Below are 22,659 nucleotides of genomic sequence, written 5' to 3'. Positions count from 1 at the left end.
ATACAGGAATGAATACTTAAATATATAAGTCTAGGAGCCAGCTTCACCTTCTAAAATTGAAAGGAAGATGTACATTTATATCTGTAGGAATTGCCATAAATGTTAGTAACTTCTTATACCCTGCTGCTGCTTAGTTCCTGGGAATTTCTTCAGCCTTGGTATTAAAATGCTTACACAAAATGGAGGATGCCATTTTATGAGCTGAACCAACATTTGTGGAAATGTAACCTAGTGATGCTATATTATTCCCAAAATATATAACGTATCCATATTCGGTGCCCGAATTCCTGTATTCATCTGCAGGTTTAACATTCTCACCCAGCAGTTTATAGCAGCATGTATTGCTTTTCAGCTGGTGGCAATTCACTCCAAATAATAGAGATAACTGTTAAAGTGTTACATAATTTATTTCAGGACCAAAATGCTAAAAATGTAGGGGTTACTCCCAAATGTTATTTACACAAAATACCTACCCGACTGAAAAATAATCCGTTGTCCTGTTTTGTACACAGTGCAGGCAGCCATTTTGTGAGCAGCTGTATGTTGTATAGATCTATGGGCAATTCACCTTACTTTCATTTTGGTAATTGTTCTATATAATTAATTAGCCACTGCTAGTTAATTTATGTTTTCTGTGTTAAATTTAAAGCGTCATTTGGTTTTAATGCATTTTAAACAGTAGATTTTTTTTTCTGCCTATTCACTACACAAAGATGAACCTAGTCTGTGCACTTAAATATCTGCACATTTCTAAGGATGTGTTGATTTTTTTTTATAGATTTCTGTGAGAATATTTTATTCATATTTGCAAAAATAAAACTTAAATATTTTATTGCTAAAAAGAAGTATGTACATTTGTGTAATTATTGATTATACACACATACAAACTTGCTTTCATTTTGTAAACTGCTTTATAAATGACAGCTAGTAGGTGACCTGTTGCTTTTATTTATATTTTTTATATTTGTGCATTTTACATCATTTTATGAAACACGTCCCATTATGTTGATCCCAGGTATTGACCCATTTATGAATGGTTTATTCCTAGCACAACGGTTTATAGTCCAAGAATTAAGGTTTCTTTACTGTGAAGTTTCCAATTACATGTGCGGGAATTTTTTTTTCTTTTTTTTTTTTTTCCAAGTACCGTATATACTCGAGTATAAGTCGACCCGAATATAAGCCGAAGTACCTACTTTTACCCAAAAAAACTGGGAAGTATGTAGCATTTTCATAATATTATTCTTGTTTAATCTGAGGGGTTGATTCAGATACATGCGAGGGAAGTGACTTTTCGTTGCAGCTGAACTCACACCCCCTCCCTTTGTTGGCCGATCTCGGCCCCCGACTCATTGATTTTTGTATGTAGTCCTTTGGGCCTAATTGAATGTCCTCTTACGGTATAATTAAATTTAAATGAGGACAGTTGGTTTTTATTAGTCTTTTGAAATCTTAAATTTGATTTATTTTTCTCTTGTAAAATTTGACCACTGAATTTTTTGTTTTGTTAATTTAAAATCTCAGATAACCGAAGGGAAAAATCATATTGATTCTGCCATTAGTTTTTCATTATAAAATTGCACTTCTACATTTCATTTTCTACCATATAGTATTCATTCCATTTAAATATATTTCAAGTGCCAAATGGCAGCTTTTATTGCCCATTAATACAAATGAACAGACATTTTCAAGCCAAATCATATTATTATCTTTTTTATTATGCAGTACATATGTTTTACCTTCCCTTTATTATAAATCGTTTGCCTTTTTGGCAAGTTGTTCTTTGGGAAAATCTACTTTAATCTATGGTCTATAAGTGGACAAGGCAATTGTTTAAGACATGCTAATTAATGGGCCCCCAATATTGCAATTCAAATGTTTTTGGGCACCCATTAATTATTGCTCTTGCCATGTCCAATTAGACCGTGTTTAGCTGCGTAAACCGGCTAAACCTGTCTAAAGTCCTTCTTAGGGCGCCCCAAATTACGAACTTTTAACGCCGGAACGAAGCAACAATTGAATTGTTCTGACAGATGCCGGTGCTAACATATAAATTGCCCCCATGACATTTATGTTGCATTCTTGGGATATTTTTCAACCGCTATCTAAAAATATAGTGTATTATAACCCATAGTGTATTATAACCCAGCAGCCAATGTGACCTTTCCTTTAATTTTCTCTACTGTTCTAAAACATGTTCGCTAAAATCTGACTGGTTGCCTGGTCTTACAGCATATTTTCTCTACTGATGCATCTGTTATATGATAAATGTTTCTCTCTCTGTTTCCATTCGAGCTTGGATAATATAGTTTAGGGTAAAATTCTTGAAGCCATTAAATGGTGCAAATGGAGTTTGAAGTGCCATGCAGATATTGCACCAGATGCATGTTTTAGATTAAATTGGTACCAATCTGCAGCTGCGTGAGGGCTCCAATGCACCTGGCAATTTTAACGAACATCTGATTGAGAAATATTGGTATGTATGGTTAGGGGGCTGCAATAACTTGGCTGGCTGACTGCAATTGCTTATACCAAGCGCAGAGCAGCAGATTTTTTTTCCAGTTTGTTCACCCACTTCGGTGGGCAAATCATGCTGCTCAGCATTTAAGCTGTTGGGTGATCTGATCTGCCCATGTATGGAGAGCTTAACATGGATGTGCTATATGTTCAGAGGCTAATGGCATGAATATTGATGTGGTTTCTGAACGAGATACTCCTGCAAGAAATGACCGGCTCAAATTTTTTGGTGAAGAGGAACAATCAGACGTGTTCTAGTCTATTTTTGCAGGCATAGCCTAAAGGATGAAATACTCCATTTTATAGTTGTATTGCTGCATCTAGTGATTAATTTGGATGTAAGCCTGTCTTCATTAGTTCTGCTGCCAGCTATGGTTTGCAGAATAAAGAGTCATTGCAGAAGCATCCTTATATTGGACAATGTAGCTGTAAATGACTTAACGCGTGCTTTATTTATCTCTGCTACTCGTAAGAGTAAAGTGACTGCTGGTTGGAAATATCGCTCTGTATAATTGCTTCTGGATGTATAGTGGAAGATGGGAGTTAGGGATTTAAACGTCCCCACTGAAAACATTTAATTTGTGTGTTAAATCCCTCTTTGAGTGGTTTGTTTCAATAAGGTCATAGATTTAATTGTTTTTAGTCTTCATCTCCTGCACATCCTTGATGTTCCTATTTTTTTTTATTATTAAAGACAACCAGATCATGGGAATGCTCACAGCAGTACAAAGTATTTCAGGATATAGGATTTTCTTGTGAAATCCAGTGACCTGTTCAGTTTCTGAAAACCATTGCAGAGAGGAAAAGTGGCTTTACTTATAGCCAACAGGCAGACTTCAATTTTCTTTACTGCGCCAATAGAGAAAATATTTTATGCACCATTTTCCATAGATGAGTTTTACTTTGAGCCTGTACATACACAGCAAGATTGACAAATGCAGTTTTGGGAATTGCACCTAACACAGCAGGTTGAAACGGGTGACTTGTGCTAGGCGGGGTCTTGAATACATTAGGTGTATGCATAGGAGCAGTTGATTATTAATACACCTTCACCTCTGATGACACACTCTCATGTCCCCATGCTTGTGTTGTATGCTCCTAACCTGACATCACATAGTAGTACTCAGGATAACGCCTGCGGACTGATAGTTACATATATAATGACTGCCTTTACACATGATATGTCATAGTGATATGGGATGCCCTTAAAGGAAAACAAAAATGACCCTAGTTCTTCTTTTGTGTCTAGATATTGAGGAAGCTTTAAATACGATCATGGATATGAAGGGATTTGGAGATGTTGGCTGCGGCCTTACATGCAGTCTCTCTTCTGTAACATTCCTTGGTGCACATATATGCCCATACTGTTCCCTAGAACCTTTGGCTCGGGGTCAGCAAAAACCTTAACCTTTTACCCATCGCACCATGAACCACAGATCAGATTGCTTTGAAAGTTTAATATGGTGAATTTAGATTGATTCTAAGGTTGCTTTGAACCTTCATGGCTGTTATGTAAAATAGAATGGACGATAGAACTATGTTCCACTTGTGGCACATCGGCGGTACGAATATAATTTGCACATTTTTATTTTGACATTATTTATTTTGGCAAAAACACAAATGGCAAAATGTAAACTGCAAATAATTAGAGATGAGCAGTTCGGTTCTACTTGGCTGTCCAAAACACGTGAGAGCTGGATAGCCAATAAGATGCCGTTTTTCAGATCCAAATGTAACAGAGTAGAACCAAACTGCTCATCTCTACAAATAGTCCACTCTCCGAGGGCACTTCTAACTAACCAGTGTCATTTTCGTGAAAGGCTTGAAAACGGTTTTCGTACAAAATTGACACTATTTCTTAGTGGTAGAATATGGCCGCTGGATGATACAGAAATGTTCAAGCTTACAGGAGCACTGGGACAACATTTTGTTTTCTGTCAAAACATTGAGTCCAACTTTCATGGCAACAATGGCAACCTTATATATATATATATATATATATATATATATATACTCCAGGCTTCCTTTGAGCCTACTACATGATAATGCAATCTCCAAGCAGCAACAACCGCCATGTTTAGCTCATTTGCAAGCAGATTCCACCACCATTTTGTTTTTGTTTTTTGGACGGAAGACAAGCGGTTTAGTACTCTGAACCGCCAACATTCCACATGTGGTACAATGGCATTCAAAGTTACACAGGGGAAATACTAATTAATATAAAACAATGAATTATACATATAAACATGGACAAACACTACACAATATAGCTATCACAAGCATGGGGACACCAATTTGAATTCAACATGCACAGTTGGAGCTAAAAGCAAATGATGTTGTTATTTGCACATTTTCTATGACCTTTCAACAAACAGCAGATTGAAAACTACACAACATTATTCAATAGTATGTCACTATATGTTACAAAAGGCCTTCTACACAACTTATTTCAAATGTCCAGCGACTTAAACAAATATTTCAGTACAGCTTTACAAACCCGATGTTCCACTTGTGGAACGTTGGCGGGTAAAAGGTTAATATCTCCAGTTGCCCTTATGCTTTAATACTCCGACCTATCTTGGTGAAGATTCTAGATCAGCCTGTCCAGCTGTCAGGCTTTCATATTATTGTCACTAAGTTGGATACTATGGCACTCTGCCAGACCGGTAAATTAATAACATCTAATGTTCCCTTCTGGGGAAATTTAGATTTTTGTTCTTCTCCTACAGATGGTGGTTTATGTTCCACCCCCCCCCCCCCCATGAGGCATGGCACAAGACAAAATGGCTTACTTTGTCCTACCACTCTCCTGCTCCTCCATTTGTTCCAGTGCATGTGATATAGGACCCTATGTTCATTAACGTATATCCGAGACATGATAATGTATTTGGTGCCTATTCTGTAATTCTCCATCATTTGAATTCAAATTACATCCATCTTTCCCTCGACTCAAATCAGTTTCCCAGTCCCTGCTGCTGAAAAACATCCCCACAGCATGATGCTGCCACCACCATGTTTCACTGTGGGGATGGTGTTCTTGGGGTGATGGGATGTGTTGGGTTTGCGCCAGACATAGCATTTTCCTTGGTGGCCGAAAAGTTACATTTTAGTCTCATCTGACCAAAGCACCTTCCTCAATACATTTGGGGAGTCGCCCACATGCCTTTTGGCAAACTCAAATCGTGTCGTCTTATTTTTATCACTAAGTAATGGCTTTTTTCTGGCCACTCTTCCATAAAGCCCAGCTCTATGGAGTGTATGGGTTATTGTGGTCACATGCACAGATAAACCAGTCTCTGCTGTGGAACTCTGCAGCTCCTTCAGGGTTACCTTTGGTCTCTGTGCTGCCTTTCTGATGCCCTCCTTGCCCGGTCTGTTAGATTTGGTGTCTTCGTCCTGTGTAATGCTAACAGTAAAGCATCCTGAGACCATTCATGTGTGGGGTTAATTCTCAGCCAAGAGAGTGGGCTCACTTACAATTTTGCCTAAGAACACAGCCATGAATAAAAAAATGGTACCAAAACATCCTCCAAGCGTAACTTTTCCTAACCATCCAAAACAGTTTGGTGATGAACAATGCCTTTTCCAGCATGATGGAGCACCTTGCCATAAGGCAAAAGTGATAACGAAGTGGCTCGGGGAACAAAACATCCAAATTTTGGATCCATGGCCAGGAAACTCCCCAGACCTTAATTCCATTGAGAACTTGTGGTCAATCCTCAAGAGGCGGGTGGACAAACAAAAATCCTCAAATTCTGACAAACTCCAAGCATTGATTAGGCAAGAATGGGCGGCCATCAGTCAGTATGTGGCCCAGAAGTTGACTGACAGCGTGCCAGGGCGAATTACAGAGGTCTTGAAAAAGAAGGTTCAACACTGCAAATATTGACTCTTTGCTTAAACTTAATGTAATTGTCAATAAAAGCCTTTGGCACTTATGAAATGCTTGTAATGTTACTTCAGTATACCATAGTAATATCTGACAAACAGGTCTAAAAACACTGATGCAGCACACTTTGTGAAAACCAATACTTGTGTAATTCTCAAAACTTTTGGCCACGGCTGTATGTATGTATGTAGGTATGTATGTATTTATTTGTGCAGAGCTGATTTCTTTTAGTATTTTTGCCTTTTGTAAATTGTATTCTTGAGAAAGTATAGATAACGGGTAGGCTTCCAATGAAAAAGCCAAACACTTGACTTAAAAAAAAATAAAAATATATATATATATATTTTTGTAATGGTGACAATTGACTTTGCAGCTGCATATAAACGATGTGTTTATTGCACAAAGTTGTTATTCCACAATCCCAGGCTCTGAGTGACATGCTGTGAGGAGGTGGTTGCCAGAGCTGATTGTGTGCGCTCCCAACGTTAGATTTTCAGTCTAAAAATACTCGCTGACTTCATTCTGCAGTCCCACTGTTCTACTTTGGTACAAGTTAATAGCACAAGTGGGAGATGTCCTCCTGGTGCACTATTCTCTACTAGGATGCTGCCTACTTAGACCAATCGTCTTGTCAAGTGCTGTGCCTTTTCGTGAGCATTACCAGCTAGAAACAGTTTTTTTTTGTTTGTTTTTTTATATATATATATATATATATCATACACTATGGGACATATTCAATTAGCGGTTTTTCAGCCAAAACGGAAGTTTTTTGACAAAAAAAAGGCGATATTGTCGCCTAAAAACAGGCGAAAATGCAAATGGGGAAAAAACACTGGAGAAAAGTTTTCTCCATCCCAGGCAGAAAAAAAATGCAAAATCCCTATTTTTTGGCTAAAAATGTGCAAATTTCTTTCAGAACTCGTTGGACACTCCCCTAATGATAAATTACCCCGACATTTTTTGGAAGTTGCGCACTTTGTCAAAAAACAACCGCGCAGTTTTGGGTGAAAAAAAAATAAAAGCCGTTGAAAATGATAGGAAGCTATTTTTTTTTCCAGGGAATTACTGTTCCACCTAAATTGGGGGTTAAAAAGGGTGCAAGTATATTTTCGTGTCGTAAAACCGCAATTTTAAAAAACCGCCTGCTGCGACCACGTGCGATGTTTAAAACATTTCACACATCCATACCGCCCCCCTAAAAATCAGACCCAATACATTAAAACAATTTAACGTTTTGTTTTTTTTACCCAAAATTTGCGCGGTCGTTTTTCGTCAAAGTGCGCAACTTATGATTTATTTTTGGGGTAATTTATCATTAGGGGGGTGTCCAAATGGTTCTGAAAGAAATCCCCACATTTTTAGTCAAAAATAGGGATTTTGCATTTTTTTTTTTTTTCGCCTGGTCTGGAATGGAGAACTTTTCTCCAGTTTTGCTTCGCCAATTGCGTTTCCGTCCGTTTTTTTTTAGAAAAAAAAATCAGTTTTCGCCGCTAATTGAATACGGCCCTATATATTCACCCTCTGATAACATGTTATATAGTGGTGATCTTTATATTTATATATCGGTATATAGACATTCTTGAACTCCTTGCTGTTCGTATGCTTTTTATTGGACTTTTTACGCTTTCCGTTACCAGCAGTTTTATTCTGATCCAACCATACTGCTTGATATATGCCATTGCTGACAGGCCTTAAATACCCAAAAAGGTAATGCATGTCGGCATTATTTAAAGTTGATTCTGAAAAGAGCTGGTTAATTAGGTAAAACTGTAACTTTAAATGTCATGCCATTTGTTTTTGGTTTCAGCGCTAGACAATGCCACCCCGTCCTCACCAAGCTGCTCCGCCGGATTGGCTCCCAGTACCACAAAAGCGCCTGGCCGCAATGTTGCTCCATCTGCTGGAGAAAAAGATGAGGGCAGTAAGAAGAAGGTGCGGAGGCAATGGGAATCCTGGAGCACAGAAGACAAGAATACCTTCTTTGAGGCGCTCTATGAAGTGAGTACAGTTTCCAGGGTTGTGTAGTTTATTGAATGCCTTTTGGTCCTTCCTTACTTCTCTTAAATCTGTATTTATTTTATTTGACACTTTCCTGGTGTCTCCAGGTATCGGGGGTGTTAAAGAGCATCTCTCGCCTACACAGAGTAAGGGGCAGCTGTTGTGTTGGCTGAACCAATACGACAGGTCATGGCTATTGCATTGTGTAAGTAGATTGTAAACTGTACTCTCTTTGCTACAGCACGGGAAGGATTTTGAAGCCATTCAAAACAACATTGCTCTCAAGTACAAGAAGAAAGCCAAACCGGCCAGCATGGTGAAGAATAAAGAGCAGGTTCGGCACTTCTACTACAGAACCTGGCACAAGATCTCAAAGTACATTGACTTCAACAATGGTGAGAACCCCCTATCTTCCTTTCCCTGGATGTTATCAATGGGCCTGATTCACTATGGATCGCGATATTGCGTACGCACACAGTACAAATGCTATTGTATGGTAATCCATTGCGATAGCAATGCAAACTCAGCACAACATAAGGACGCCCACTTTACCATACACACATCCGTAATGCTTAGCAGAATAGCAAAACCATCGGTACAATCGAGTACCGTCACAGCCTCACAGACACTTGCACAAGCCCTGACTTTAGTCAGAAATTGCTAACAACCACGCACGCTATCAGGCCTCAGGCTGCGTAGGGCATCGCAGTGGATAATTTATGCACGCCTCTGCAACGGCGTACGAACGCTTTTCCCTGACAAACACCCCCCCCCCGTCACCACCCACAAACGGTGCTTCCCGATGGGTCTGCGTAGCCTCTGCGATCACAGTCCCGATCGCAATAGCTAGCACGTGCGCTGAGATGCATGTGCAGAAGTGGCCGATTGCGTGCATCTTAGCAACTGTAATCCAAGCTGAATCTGGCCCTGTGTGTGTGCATAATATAATTTGTAATAGATTACATTCTCTCTCAAATCCTCCGTTTTGTGAACATTAGGACATGGTTAATATGATCTAGACCTCACCAAGTCCTAAATTGTGATCAGTCTAATGTCATTTAATTCAACTTAAAATAAGCCAGCAGAAGAATCCACGTGTGTGTATAGGTAAGAACGCCCCATAATTCAGTATCTTATAAAACCACCTTTAGCAGCAATAAGTATTAGTATTTACTGAGTGCATCAGTCTCTTACATAAACCAAATGTCCTGGATTCTGATTAGCTGGTCCCAGTGTAATTTCCATCTATAAAAGATGCGATAATTAGTTTTAAGGCAAAATGAGGTTGCTTTTTACCTTCAAAACAAATTGGTGCTCTAAATATAGCAGCTACTTCACTGTTATTGCGCCACGAGCTGTAAATCGGAGCCTATTACATTTGGGCCATAGTAGTTGAGGACATTTTGTCCTATTCCTCTTTACAACTCTGCCTTCAGTTCATTAATGATGATGGCCTCAGCATCTCAATGGGACTGAAGTCTGGGCTCAGACTTGGCCACACATATCCACACTTTTTGCAGATGGCTCTGTTGGGCACTTCAAGACTAATGGTCCGTGATCCGGAAGTGTGGCTGCAGGCGAACACTGACAATTGTGTTCTGCGTGGATGATGTTGGTGCAGCACATCAGGTGCTTGGCTAAAGGGTCAGGTGGAAGTTATTTCTCTTAGCAGTCCCACACATAGACTGTGTGACATTATATAGGCATTGTTCTTTTAGGCAATGATAACCTTTGAAATGAACCCACGGGCTGTGGCTACTCTCCACAGCAGCACCTACTCCTTTCCCCTCACAGAGGAAAGCACACCAGAACTAGCGGGCAAGCAGTGTGCCTTTCCTTTCCACTCTACCCCCTACAACCTCTGTAACAGTAATTTTCCTCAAAGCCTTCTCTTTGTCTAAAAACTTCGTGAATTCTTAGCCACCTCAGTACCGAGGAAGCCATCTTGGGTTCAGGTCTTGGTAGGATTTTCTTCCTCACAACAGTGAATGTTCTAATCTTCAGCTTCCAAAGTGCCAGAGTTTAGCTCCTGTTCATACCTGGGATTAGTCAGATTGTCTATTTTCCTCTCAGGAGGAGGGAGAAGTGGAGTCAGAGTTTAGGATCCCTCTGGCCTAAAGCATGATTCTTCTAGATGACATGGTGTGAACAACTTCATACAAAGTATTGAGGATTATGAGGAGCTGTAGGTTCCGGATGCTTCTTCATGTAAAAGGAAAAATAAACCGCTCATTCAGTTTTCTTCTTCTCTTCAGTTGGAAGAGTTGCTTTGTGAAGCTAATTATTTTGGTTTTCAGGTTCAGATTTTACTCCAGCCAGGAGCTCTTAGGCTGGGTGATGATGGTTCTCTTGTGTATGAAGGTTTTGGTGAATATTTTCTCACCCTTTGAGTTGGTGCAGTGGGCATGTTTCCACTGCTGGGTGTTACAGATCGAGCAGATTTTGAAACAGACCATGTCAGATCACATCTTGTCCAGTAAACTTATCAGGCTACCTCCAATGTCACTTCCCAGGTGTCTCTAGGCAGACAACCTGAACAGCGGTCATCCCTACGCCCTTTTGGCCTGGACGACTGATACCTGCCTCAAAAGGAGTCAGAACTTTGTGTATTGATCTTCTAGGACCGGCAGCAGTGTTAAATGCCCTAGTAAAGGGTTAGGCTCTTCTTCAGGGCTTAATACTATAACAATTAAGCTGGACAATGCTACAACGGTAGAGTACAAGAACTGACAGGGGCACCAACAGTTCCAGAGCAATGAGGGACACCATCATGATAATGCACTCAGAAGAACTTAATGTTCCAGCGATCTCAGTGGTGTTTGTTCCAGGGGTGGAAAACTGGGTAGTACAGTTTTTCAGTGGGCATGGTTTTCACTAATTTGTGGTGCCTACATCTCGAGGTTTTTCTACAGAGCGCAGACAGAACGAATTAGCCAGATGGCTACATGGAGTTCTGCTGTTACTGTCAGGACTCCAAGGTGTTTCTTGTTGTCCTGTTGATTACATGCATTTTTTTGACTACGTATTCCCTCCAATTACAATGCTTCAACAACAACAAAAAAAATGTCAAATTGGATGCACAGGTGATCCAAGTTCTGCCTGGCTGGCCAAGGAAATCATTGTGCACAGACATTTGCAAGTTGGCAGTAGGCCAGTCATAGTGTCTGCCTCTAAGATGGGACCTGTTAAGCCAAGGACCATTTCATTATCAGGACTTAGCTTAGTTGGCTTTAACACGATGGCAGTTTAAAGCTATAATTTTTATGGCAAAATATCTTTTTAACATGGTAACTGAGATTAGTTTTAGGGTTCAAACTGGTTTCAGCAAGAAATTGTCAGTTTCTAATGTTTTATAGCCTGGTGACGGAAGTATGTCTTCATACCTCTTTTAGATTAGTCCGTCTTCTGCTTTTTCTGCATTACGGTTGGGAGAGCAGTTTCAAATTTCGCTCTTTACAGTTTCCTCATGTCTATTTTCAAAGCCACGTGACAGTTCTTCTTGAGGTGCAGACTTTTTTGCAGGGAGTGATGTATGTTTGACCTGAGTTTGGTTTGGTCAGCCTTAAGGTGCACATCCAGGTTCAATGGCTCATTAAACGTGCACTATAATGTCAGAAACGACCAGCGATGCGCGCTCCCGCTGGTCGTTTCCGACATCAGTCATAGCCTGAACATGACTGTCAATCTGCTGATAACGACAGATTGGCCATGTTCAGGGATGAGGGAGGGTGCCTGCACTGAATGACTAATCGTTCAGTGTAGGCACTACAGGGGATGGGGAATAACTGTATGATTGCAATGTTGTAATCGTACTGTCTTTACCACATCGCCTAGTGGATGTGCACCCTTACAATCCTATTCTTGAAAGACAACCTTTTTCTTGACTGGTCTTTCTGGTGGAAGTCTTCAGAATTAAGGGCTCTGTTGTGCAGACCTCAGTGATCGCGCTGAGCGGTAAAAATGTGGGTCCGACATCACCACATTGCGGAGGCTGAGGCACAGTGACTGGAGAGTGGCTAAGGCGGGAGCAGAGTGTGAGGGAGAGGGTCCAGAGTGTGGCTGAGACTCTGCATGAGCGGGCATCAGCAGAAGCCGGACATAGAGGGAGGAAGAGCCGCAAGAACCAGGGGGATTCTTGGAGCTGTAGTGAGAAGAATCCGCCGTGGTTGTTTGGATGAGAAGAAGCCGCTGGCGATAGGTTGCTGCGGCACTGCACACAGGCAGCACGTCCTGCAGGACCTGCTGAGTTTTAAAAACTGGGTCCCCAACTCCCTAAAACATGGAAAAACGCGCTGTAGCGCGTATTTTGCGTTCACTGGACCACCTTGTATATCATATTTAATGATGATAGTTATGGTTTTTTTTATACAAATCCCACCTTTCAGCCCAAAATAGCTAAAAAATTCCTCCTAAATCATAATAATAAAAATCATTCCTACTTTAGGATGTGGCCAAGCTTTTGAAAGGGAAGAGCTCCTTCTCTTGATTGATATAGTTTGTGCGCTAAGAATCGTCCTTTACAAAAACTTTGTATTGGTTCTCTATAGTGCGCATTACAGCGGTTTGGCTGCGTCAGAACAGTCTGTGAATTACTTCTGGGATTTGTGACTCATACATTGGAGTAGTATAACCAATTCCTTAAAACAATAGGACATTATAACAGATTAGTGAGTGCCTCCTGGGTGCGGTGCAAGATTGGACCTCGGCTGAGCATTTGTGTTTTGATACGTCTTTTTATTGCCACGAAGACCAACCAACTCTACTTTTGGTCTTGTCTATCCAGAGGTGATTGTTTAATATGATGTATTTCTTTCAGAAGCAGATGTTCAGAAGAAAACTTCTAGCTTTCCGTCCCTGAAATCCATAATGAGACATTTTCTACATGTAGACGGAGGCCTGTCTATAAGTGATTGTAGCTTATTATTGAGGGCTCTGACAGCACTTTCTCATAATCAAATAACCCGCACTTGGCTCAAATTACCTTCTTTATTTTAAGTAGTAAGGGTACTTGCTTTTTCTACATCAGGATCCATAGGGTATCCACAGGATACCTTGGGGTATAGGTGATGACGTCAGGCATCGGGCACCATAGAGTTAAGCTTTCAGCCTCCCAGGATGCTCTAGGGTCCCCCTCCTATACCCCGCCCCCGAGCCAAGGCATCTCAGTTTCGTTGGTGCCTGGCTCGGAGTCGGAGCACCTGTTTAGAGGGGGGCTAAGGATTGCCCTTGAAGTTTTCTTCGCGGCAGCTGTGGCTGACGTCCATGCTGTCTTCCCTACACCCCCGCCGGTACCAGAATGCCGGTACTGATCCGGGGATGCTGGTAAGCATCTGGAGTCACAGCTAGCGGTGACCCCAGATGTTTTGGACCATGGCCGGACTCAAGGGGGCAGCAGGTAAGCAGCGGGGTCCCGCGGTGGGTCTCTGCTGATACATGGTCCGGAGTTCCCAGGCAGGGGGCTCCCTGGGGACTGGCTGCAGCGTGGAGCCAGGTAACCAACCTGCGCTTCCACTACCCCCCTGGGACAGCAGACCGCAGCTGAGCGGTAGCGCTGCGGCGTCCCAGGGGTTAATTGCATGCCAGGGGAGTGTGCCTTCCCTGTATACAGCCGGCGCCTCCCCCGCTGCACACAGCCCTCTCTGCACCTGCCGATTGGCCCTGTGGCAGCGCTCCTCCCCCAGGCCGGCCTCCTCTCTGCTCCTCGGTGGCCATCTTTCTAGAAGCATGGTAAACACTGCTGGAGGCTGTTGATCGGTGGCATCGCGGTCTGAGTCCCCCGGCACACCTCTCCTCCGTTGGTTACAGGTCTGTGTATGCAGCGCTGTGTCCTACCAGGCTCTGTGTCTGCGTAGTTGAGGATCAGCGCTGATAGTGCAGGGATTATTTCTTTGCATTGTATGTGACTTCTGGTAGCGTCTGCTGTCTGTACTTTCACTTTATACTGTCAGCCATTTCACTGTCCATGCTCTTCTTCTGCTAAAGCCCTTGCGGTGCGGTGATTGCAGGGTGGTTCTCCCACTATACTAACGAGTATTAGTGAGAGGGGTCACATACTTACCATCATGTCTGAGAGTGAATTTCCTCTCCAGCTTCTGTGTACTACGTGCAAAGTACCAATAGCGGAGGGGGAGGGTAACGCGGAGGGGCTATGTCGGCAGTGTTATTTATTGGCGCGGCCAATTACTGTCACGGCTCCGGTACAGGAACCGCCCTGGGCTTGTTTCGCCAAAGCGCTTACAACCCTAGTGGGCCAGTTAGCTCCGCCACCTGTTTTTTCACAGATGGGATTGTCCCAGCAGTCAGTGGTGTTGTCACCCATGCACGGTTTCCCGAGACAACTAATGGTACCCCACAGTCTCCCTATTTCCCCTCCCCAGGTCTCTCAGGAACCTGCGTGGGTTAATTCACTGACAAGTTCTGTACAGCATTTGTCGGACGTGTTATAAGGGGAGTCTGTGTTGCGGCCTGTGGCGTCTCTGTCTGCTCCTTATGAGGATGACGACGTGACGTCCGATGATGGGGAGATTCTGGATCTATCTGACCAAGAACCTCTCCGTACTAAAAAGTCGGACACTAAGTCCAAGGTTTATATTCCTGGCCTTATTCGGGCAGTCCGCACAGCTTTAGTTATTGAGGATGACGATCCTCCGGTGTCCAAGTCCAAATATGCCTTTTTTAAGGATATTAAGGGTGACGCCACAGTGTTTCCTCTTTCGGGTCAGTTAGTAGACCATTTAGAGGAGGCGTGGAAACACCCTGGTAAACAGTATCAGCCTCAAAGACGCTTAGCGGTTGCTTACCCATTTGCAGACAATTATTTTTCTAAGTGGGAATCCCCTCCACAGGTGGATTCTCATGTGACACGCCTAGTCCAAAGTGCCACATTGCCCATGCCCTCCATGTCCTCCTTGAAGGATGCTACGGACCGTAAGGTGGAGATCTTCCTAAAGTCCGTTTATTCCCTTGCGGGGGGGGCATCCTGACCGGCTATGGCCAAATGTTGGGTAGCCAGAGCTATGGAGCGCTGGGCTGATAGTTTGGAGGCGTCTTTGGATTCCGACTGTTCAGCTGAACAGGCCGAGTTGGTAGGCAATCTCCGGGATTCGGCCACTTACATCGATGAAGCGGCCTTGGATATCAGTACCCTCACATCTCGGATTTCTTCGGCAGCGGTTGCTGCTCGTCGCACTTTATGGTTGTGGTCCTGGAAGGCGGACGCTGATTTCAAATACTGCTTGGAAGCTTTACCCTTTAATGGAGAAGTCCTATTTGGTCCGGATCTGGGCCACGCTGGCGGCAGCCAAGTCTGCATGTCTCCCATCTGCTGTAGTCCCTTCCAGTTCGGGTACGTCGTCCTTTCGGCCTTACAGGGCCCAGGGTAGGCCTAAAGCACAGTCTTTTCCCCGACAGACTGGCCCCAAGAAATCGGCCAAGCCCAGGAAACAGACCTGGAGTACCAGTCGTCCGCCCCCTATGTCTGATGACAAACCTGCGGCCTGACGGTCCGGGCCTCCCTTTGGGGGATACCAAAGTGGTAGGCCGCCTGCTGCAGTTCGCCTAGTGTTGGTCGGTAACCACGACATACAATTGGGTTCACGAGGTGTTTTCTCACGGGTATGCCCTCTCCTTTCGGCACAGGCCCCCATCGCGATTCTTCACCACAGGTCTTCCCTTAGACCGGAACAAAGCCAGGGAACTGCAGAAAGTTTTGCACACTATGCTCCAGGCTGGAGTTATAGTGCCTGTTCCATTCTCCCAGAGGTGCCAGGGTTTCTATTCCAATCTATTTTTGGTGCAGAAACCCAATGGGTCGTACCGTCCGATTCTCAACCTCAAAGCCCTCAACAAGTCCTTGTGGGTGCTGCGGTTTCGGATGGGGACCCTACGGTCCATCATTCTGGCGCTGGAACCTGGGGATTACATGGTGTCGTTGGACATACAGGAAGCTTTCATGCATGTCCCTATTCTTTTACGCCATCAACAGTTCCTCAGGTTTGCAATCCGCAACAATCACTTTCAGTTCCGGGCGTTACCCTTTGGCCTGGCGACAGCACCACGAGTGTTCACCAAGGTTATGGCAGTCATGGCGGCTTTCCTGCGGCTGCAGGGAGTCCGCATGTTGCCGTACCTGGACGACCTTCTGTTGGTAGCAGGATCCCCAGAGCTCCTTCTACGCCACTTGGATCTGACGATTGCGGTACTGCAACGGCACGGCTTGTTAATTAACTGGCAAAAGTCCACCCTGATCCCTTCTCAGAGGATTCTGCCTTATTGGACTCCAGACAGCAGAGGATCTTTGTGACGGGGGAAAAGATCTCTGCCTTACAGTTGAGGGTGCGCAGTTGTCTGCAGAGTCGCCGTGTGTCCCTGCACTTGGCGATGAGGTTACTGGGCTCCATGGTGTCAGTATTCGACATGGTGGAATATGCCCAGTTTCACTCCAGACCTCTGCGGCAATTGATCCTGTCCAAATGGAATGGACTGCCTCAGAGTCTAAAGTACCAGACGATGGTGCTCACTCCGGAGGTTCGCCTGTCCCTAGCCTGGTGGTTGCAGACGACCCATCTCAACAAGGGTCGTCCATTTTGGGTGGCGATCTGGGTCCTGTTGACAACGGACGCCAGCCTTCGGGGCTGGGGAGCGGTCACGGGTCCACACTTGTTCCAGGGCAGATGGACTCAGGCGGAAACAGAGCTTCCAATAAACATCTTGGAACTCCGCGCGGTTTTCAATGCTCTCCAGCAGGCACATCAGGTTCTCCAAGGTCACCCCGTGCAGGTCCAGTCGGACAACGCCACCACCGTGGCCTACATAAATCGGCAAGGAGGAACCCGAAGTCGGGCGGCACTCGTAGAGGTGTCCCGCATCCTGGTCTGGGCAGAGCGCAATCTCCCGGCCATATCAGCCGTATTCATCCCGGGAGTCCTCAACTGGGAGGCGGACTTTCTCAGTCGCCAGGACGTTCATCCGGGGGAGTGGTCTCTGCACCAGGACGTCTCAACTTCTGGTGGACAGGTGGGGTCTTCCAGAGATCGACCTCATGGCATCACGGCACAACAACAAGTTGCCGGTGTACGGGTCTCGAACAAGAGACGAAAAGGCGTCTCTGGTGGATGCTCTGTCCGTCCAGTGGACGTTCCGGTTTGCTTATCTCTTTCCTCCGTTTTCCCTTCTTCCACGGGTAAACCGGAAATTCAAACAGGAAGGAGGGACGCTCCTGTTGATAGCTCCCACGTGGCCCAGACGGCACTGGTTCTCAGACCTTCAGGGTTTGTCCGTGGACATTCCTCTGCGGTTGCCGCTGCGACCGGACCTACTGTCACAGGGTCCTTGTCTTCACCCGGACCTGACTCGGCTGTCTTTGACGGCGTGGCTGTTGAGACGGCCATGTTAAGGTCCAGGGGGTTTTCCAGCTCTGTAGTACGAACTATGCTAAGAGCTCGGAAACCATCTTCTGCAAGGATATACCATCGTGTGTGGCATACGTTCTTCCAGTGGTGTCGACCGAGAGGTTATGCCCCTCGGGAGTTCCGTCTGTCTAGACTGTTGGCTTTCCTACAGGCGGGACTAGACCATGGGCTACGCCTTGCTTCTCTGAAGGTGCAGGTGTCTGCCCTGTCCGTCTGGTTCCATCGTAGGATTGCTACAATCCCTGATGTGCGCACCTTTATGCAAGGTGTTCTTCGAATTCAACTGCCCTTTGTTCCACCGGTGGCGCCTTGGGATTTAGCTGTGGTCCTGAGGGCTCTCCAGGGACCGCCTTTTGAACCACTGGGCTCAGTGGACCTTAAATGGCTGACGGCTAAAACAATTTTCCTTCTGGCCATCGCTTCGGCCAGACGTGTTTCTGACTTAGGGGCTCTCTCCTGTAAGACCCCCTTTCCTGATTTTTCATGGGAACAGGGCAGTGCTGCGCACTCATCCTGAATTTCTTCCCAAAGTTGTTTCACGTTTCCATATCAACGAGGAAATCGTTGTGCCGGCTTTTAACTCACCTGATCTTTCAGTGGGTGAGGCCACTTTGGACGTTGTGTGGGCCTTAAAGATTTATGTTGACCGCACTTCTTCGTTTAGGAAGTCGGAAGCCTTGTTTGTCCTCTATGGCTTCCGTAAAAAGGGTTGGCCTGCTTCAAAGCAAACTTTGGCAGGTTGGATTATAATGGCAATTTCAGAAGCTTATCTTCATGAAGGCCTTCCGGTTCCATCCTCTGTGAGGGCTCATTCCACTAGGTCTGTGAGTCCTTCGTGGGCAGCTCGACGTGGTGCCTCTGCTGTCCAGATCTGCAAGGCTGCCACGTGGTCCTCTGTCCATACCTTTGTGAGGTATTATGCGTTTGACACCTTTGCCTCTCAGGATGCTTCCTTCGGGCGGCGGATTCTCCTTTCAGCACAGGAGCGTCCCCACCCTCGAAGTATACTGCTTTGGGACATCCCCAAGGTATCCTGTGGATACCCTATGGACCCTGATGTAGAAAATATGAGATATGGTAAGAACTTACCTTTGTTATCTCTATTTCTACGAAGTCCATAGGGTTCCACAGGACTCCCGCCCTGTCGCACCTGTGCTGCAGATGGGCTTTACTCTGGTCACCGTTTTTTCCGTCTCCCTCTGGTGAGAATGTGATTCTTGTGTGTGTCCAGATCTTTCTTCTCTCTTCCTTCTCCTCCTCCGGCCTATGGCTTGGTACGTAACTGAGATGCCTTGGCTCGGGGGCGGGGTATAGGAGGGGGACCCTAGTGCATCCTGGGAGGCTGAAAACTTAACTCTATGGTGCCCGATGCCTGATGTCATCACCTATACCCCAAGGTATCCTGTGGAACCCTATGGACTTCGTAGAAATAGAGATAACAAAGGTAAGTTCTTACCATATCTCATATTTTTACATGTGGCTTCTTCATGTTGTCTTATTTATTGTATCTGAATACGTAATTGTAAAGTTAAATCTGGTATGGGTTATTATTTGTTAACATGAGATCACCTGTATAACATTTTAGGACTTTGTAATGACTAGATGATTAATAAGGTGTGAAATATTAAAACACTGAGGGTGTACGTTATTTTTAACAGGACTCTGATGACACATTTATGTAGTTTCAGTTAACTGGGACTCATGCAGAATGAGTACCATGACCGGTGACATAGCGCATTTAGATCGCAGACAGACGCAGATGCGGCTTCCCAGTTTGTGTGCATTTTGAATGCATCTCCTCTCCAGATAGGCAGAATGGGTGTGCGAATGGCCGTGCACACACAGGCAAAGCTCAGTGAGGGGATGTTGGCGCAAGTAAGCGCCTGCTTGGAGGCATGTATTTTGTGCCCGCTACTGGCAGTTGCATGGATGGTGACGGCTGCTTGTCGCAAACGTGCCGATGCAGATATGGACTCGGGAGATGTGTGCCGCTTACCATATATGCGGTTATACTGTTATGTCTGGTGTAATTTGCGCCTGTTCTGCATCAGCTCATGTCTCCCAGCATAGGAGCTGTCTCCTTACCGTACTGATGTCTCATAGTCGGCATGCGAGTTAATGATGACTGCACTTAAGATACATTATATGCCCTACCGCCTACATAATAATCTTCCTACAAATATAAAACCTGCTAAAGATTAGTAAACACGTCAGGAAATTACGTGGTAGTGCTGAGGAGTCCCCCACACCAAGGACAGGTTTGTTCAGAAGATCTGCTGAAAACTTACCTCAAACTCAATGGCTCCAGCAGATGAGCTAACTGTCATTGCTGGTGCTACCTCTGCTCCTCCTCTGGGGATCTCCACCACCTCCTTGGTGATAGCAGCTTCCTCCAAAATGGGGAACAAATGTCCTGGCTCTTTTTCCAGCAGAGAGCATGACCCCAACGGAGGACATCGGGTTACACTCCAAATTGACAGTTAACTCAGAGGTTCCCAAACGCGGTCCTCAAGGCACCTCAACAGTTTAGGTTTTAGAGAGATCCATGGTTGAGCACAAGTGGTATTGACTGAGGTACTAATTAAGTCACCTGTGGTCAAGCATGCATACCCCTAAAACCTGGACTGTTATGGAGCCTTGAGGATAGACTTTGGGAACCTATGAGACAACTACTAGTGCCGATGCACCATGAAAGCAAAAGCCTTCACTAGAACCAGCAGGAGGAGGACAGTTATGGTCTCAGCAGATGACACTATTAAGATTTTAATGCTTCATGTTTCTTGTCTTTTGCCTTCTGCGGTCTCTCCTCATTGAAACCGTATCACACCTCTGGTAGCTGCACAGAAATGCATCGCCAATGGCTGCTTTAGCTGCAGCAAGTGTTATTCCACTGCCTTCTGTATTCTCTTAGATTGCAAGCTCCTTTGGGCAGGACCATTTTTACCTTCTATTTTATGTTATGTGTGTGATACTCGACAGTTGCCATTTTGGAAAAGGGCTGAAGCAAGTGTCATATTAAATAAAGTTGATTTAAAAATGATCAGTTGGAGAAGGGATAGTTGGTGCTGTAGACAGAGAAGAGTAGAGGGGGGCGCTAATACGTAGTGATAAGCAATGGAGAGAGAGGCAGAGAAAAAATAGGAGTGGCTGGGACTTGTAGTTCCACATAGAAATTTGAGCTGAGATTCCTGTCCAATTGTTTGCTGTGGCTACCTTTTGGAGGGGAAGACTCATCCTGATTTAGGTCCTCAGATTTGGTGAGATGAACCCATTAATTACAATCATCTGTGTGTGATATAGGGACACTCCGCCTACTTTTATATATCAGCGCTGCAACATTGGCATTTGACCTTCCGTTGTAAATACACTTTAAGACCCCGTAACCTGAGTCATCAATGATATGTCATCTGTACTAGGTTATTGGGACATTCTACTAAAGGACATTGCCGATTTCTCTATAGGGAATAGTCAATTAGAAAAACAGTAATGACTTATGTTATTGTAATTTTTGTGATTTATTGTGTTTATTGCTTATTGAATCAAACCTAATCTATAACAGAGACCCATTCCAGTAAGTTTGAGTCACTAGAAATAAATCTAGATTGCTTCTGCATAAGTTTGGTCTCCCATTGCCTATGTCTGGTTGGGGAACCCTTGCCTCTCTGACAGTTGTGGACTGAGGGCCTGATTCAGACCCGCTCGCGAGCGCATACCGCTCGCAAGCGGGTCGATGGTGGGGTACTGTGCATGCGCGTCTGTGCAAGCCCCGGAGCGAGAGAGAAATTCTCTCGCTCTGGGACTCACTACAAAAGGGGAGGCTGTCGATGTTGATCGACAGCTCACCCCATTTTGTAGGCGGGGCAGGGCGTGGCTACATAAACTGAGGCGCTCCCGAAGGAATGTATGCCATTTGTGGGAGGCACCACTAACATCACCAGTGATGTCAGTGGAGAGCTTCCTGCTCTCTTAGAGCAGGAAGCTCTCTGGGGCTTGCAATGGACGAGACCCTATCACAAGGGTCTCGTCACAAGCCCTGATGGTCGCGACCATCACCTGGCCGCCCGCAAAAGCTGTAGGTGGTCACCACCAGCTTAGCGAGCGGCCAGGAGGCCGCAACAAAAAACAAAAAAACGTCCTGATTCAGAGCAAGCGCTCTTAAAGAGCATCCGGCTCTGAATCCGGCCCTGAATTAGGAATTGCTGCCAGCCTACACCCGCACACCACCATCTGTGTCCTTACTAATGAGGTTTTACAGCATGAAGTATCGTATTGACACTTTATAAAGAAAAATTATGATGGTGATAATAACTTGACATATTGTCTCTTTTATCTTGTAGTTTTTTCTTGCGGGCTTAAGAAGTCCTCACAGGAGCTTTATGGCCTAATTTGTTACGGAAAACTGCGGAAGAAGATTGGCGGCTGTAAGTTGTGTCTCTTTATCCAATAACAGAGTTTCTTTAGCCTGTTATATTTGCCCATATGGACATAGATAAATGAATGTATGATTCAGTTGATGTAGAATAAAAGTACAGTTATGAAATTAAAAATTTGGAGTCGCTTAAGCGCTTCTGTCACTGATTCTCTTAGAGGAATGTATAGAGCACTGGCAGGTATGACGGGACAAAGCTGAGGGCGAAGACAATTATGATAAGTCACTTATAGCAAGGCTCGACAAAACCCCGGGGGCCAGGTCGCCATAGCGACCAGATTTGGCTGCCTGGCTACCAGATTTTCAGCAAGCCCGGGCCCTGTAGTGCAGACCGCGAGCGCGGTCCACACTACAGAGTAACAAACACACAGCCGCCAGCGGCGGCTGTATGTTTGTTATATCAGCCAATGAGAGTC

The 22,659-nt window shown here is 44.7% G+C and overlaps 1 protein-coding gene across 2 annotated transcripts in view; it reads left to right on the top strand.

The window, feature by feature from the left end:
* CRAMP1 (cramped chromatin regulator 1) overlaps nt 1-22,659 on the top strand; it is an 80,817-nt gene that overhangs the window by 6,187 nt on the left and 51,971 nt on the right. For both annotated transcript variants that reach the window (XM_088452078.1, XM_088452077.1), the window contains exons 3-5: nt 8,214-8,404; nt 8,646-8,799; nt 22,152-22,235. In XM_088452078.1, coding sequence (XP_088308204.1) covers nt 8,214-8,404; nt 8,646-8,799; nt 22,152-22,235 — 429 coding nt within the window. The remainder of the gene's footprint in view (nt 1-8,213; nt 8,405-8,645; nt 8,800-22,151; nt 22,236-22,659) is intronic.

This window comes from Taudactylus pleione, unplaced genomic scaffold, assembly GCF_031769625.1.
Source record: "Taudactylus pleione unplaced genomic scaffold, aTauple2 ptg000032l, whole genome shotgun sequence".
NCBI classification, from domain to species: Eukaryota; Metazoa; Chordata; class Amphibia; order Anura; family Myobatrachidae; genus Taudactylus; species Taudactylus pleione.
This window is presented reverse-complemented; position numbering and strand designations above follow the sequence as displayed.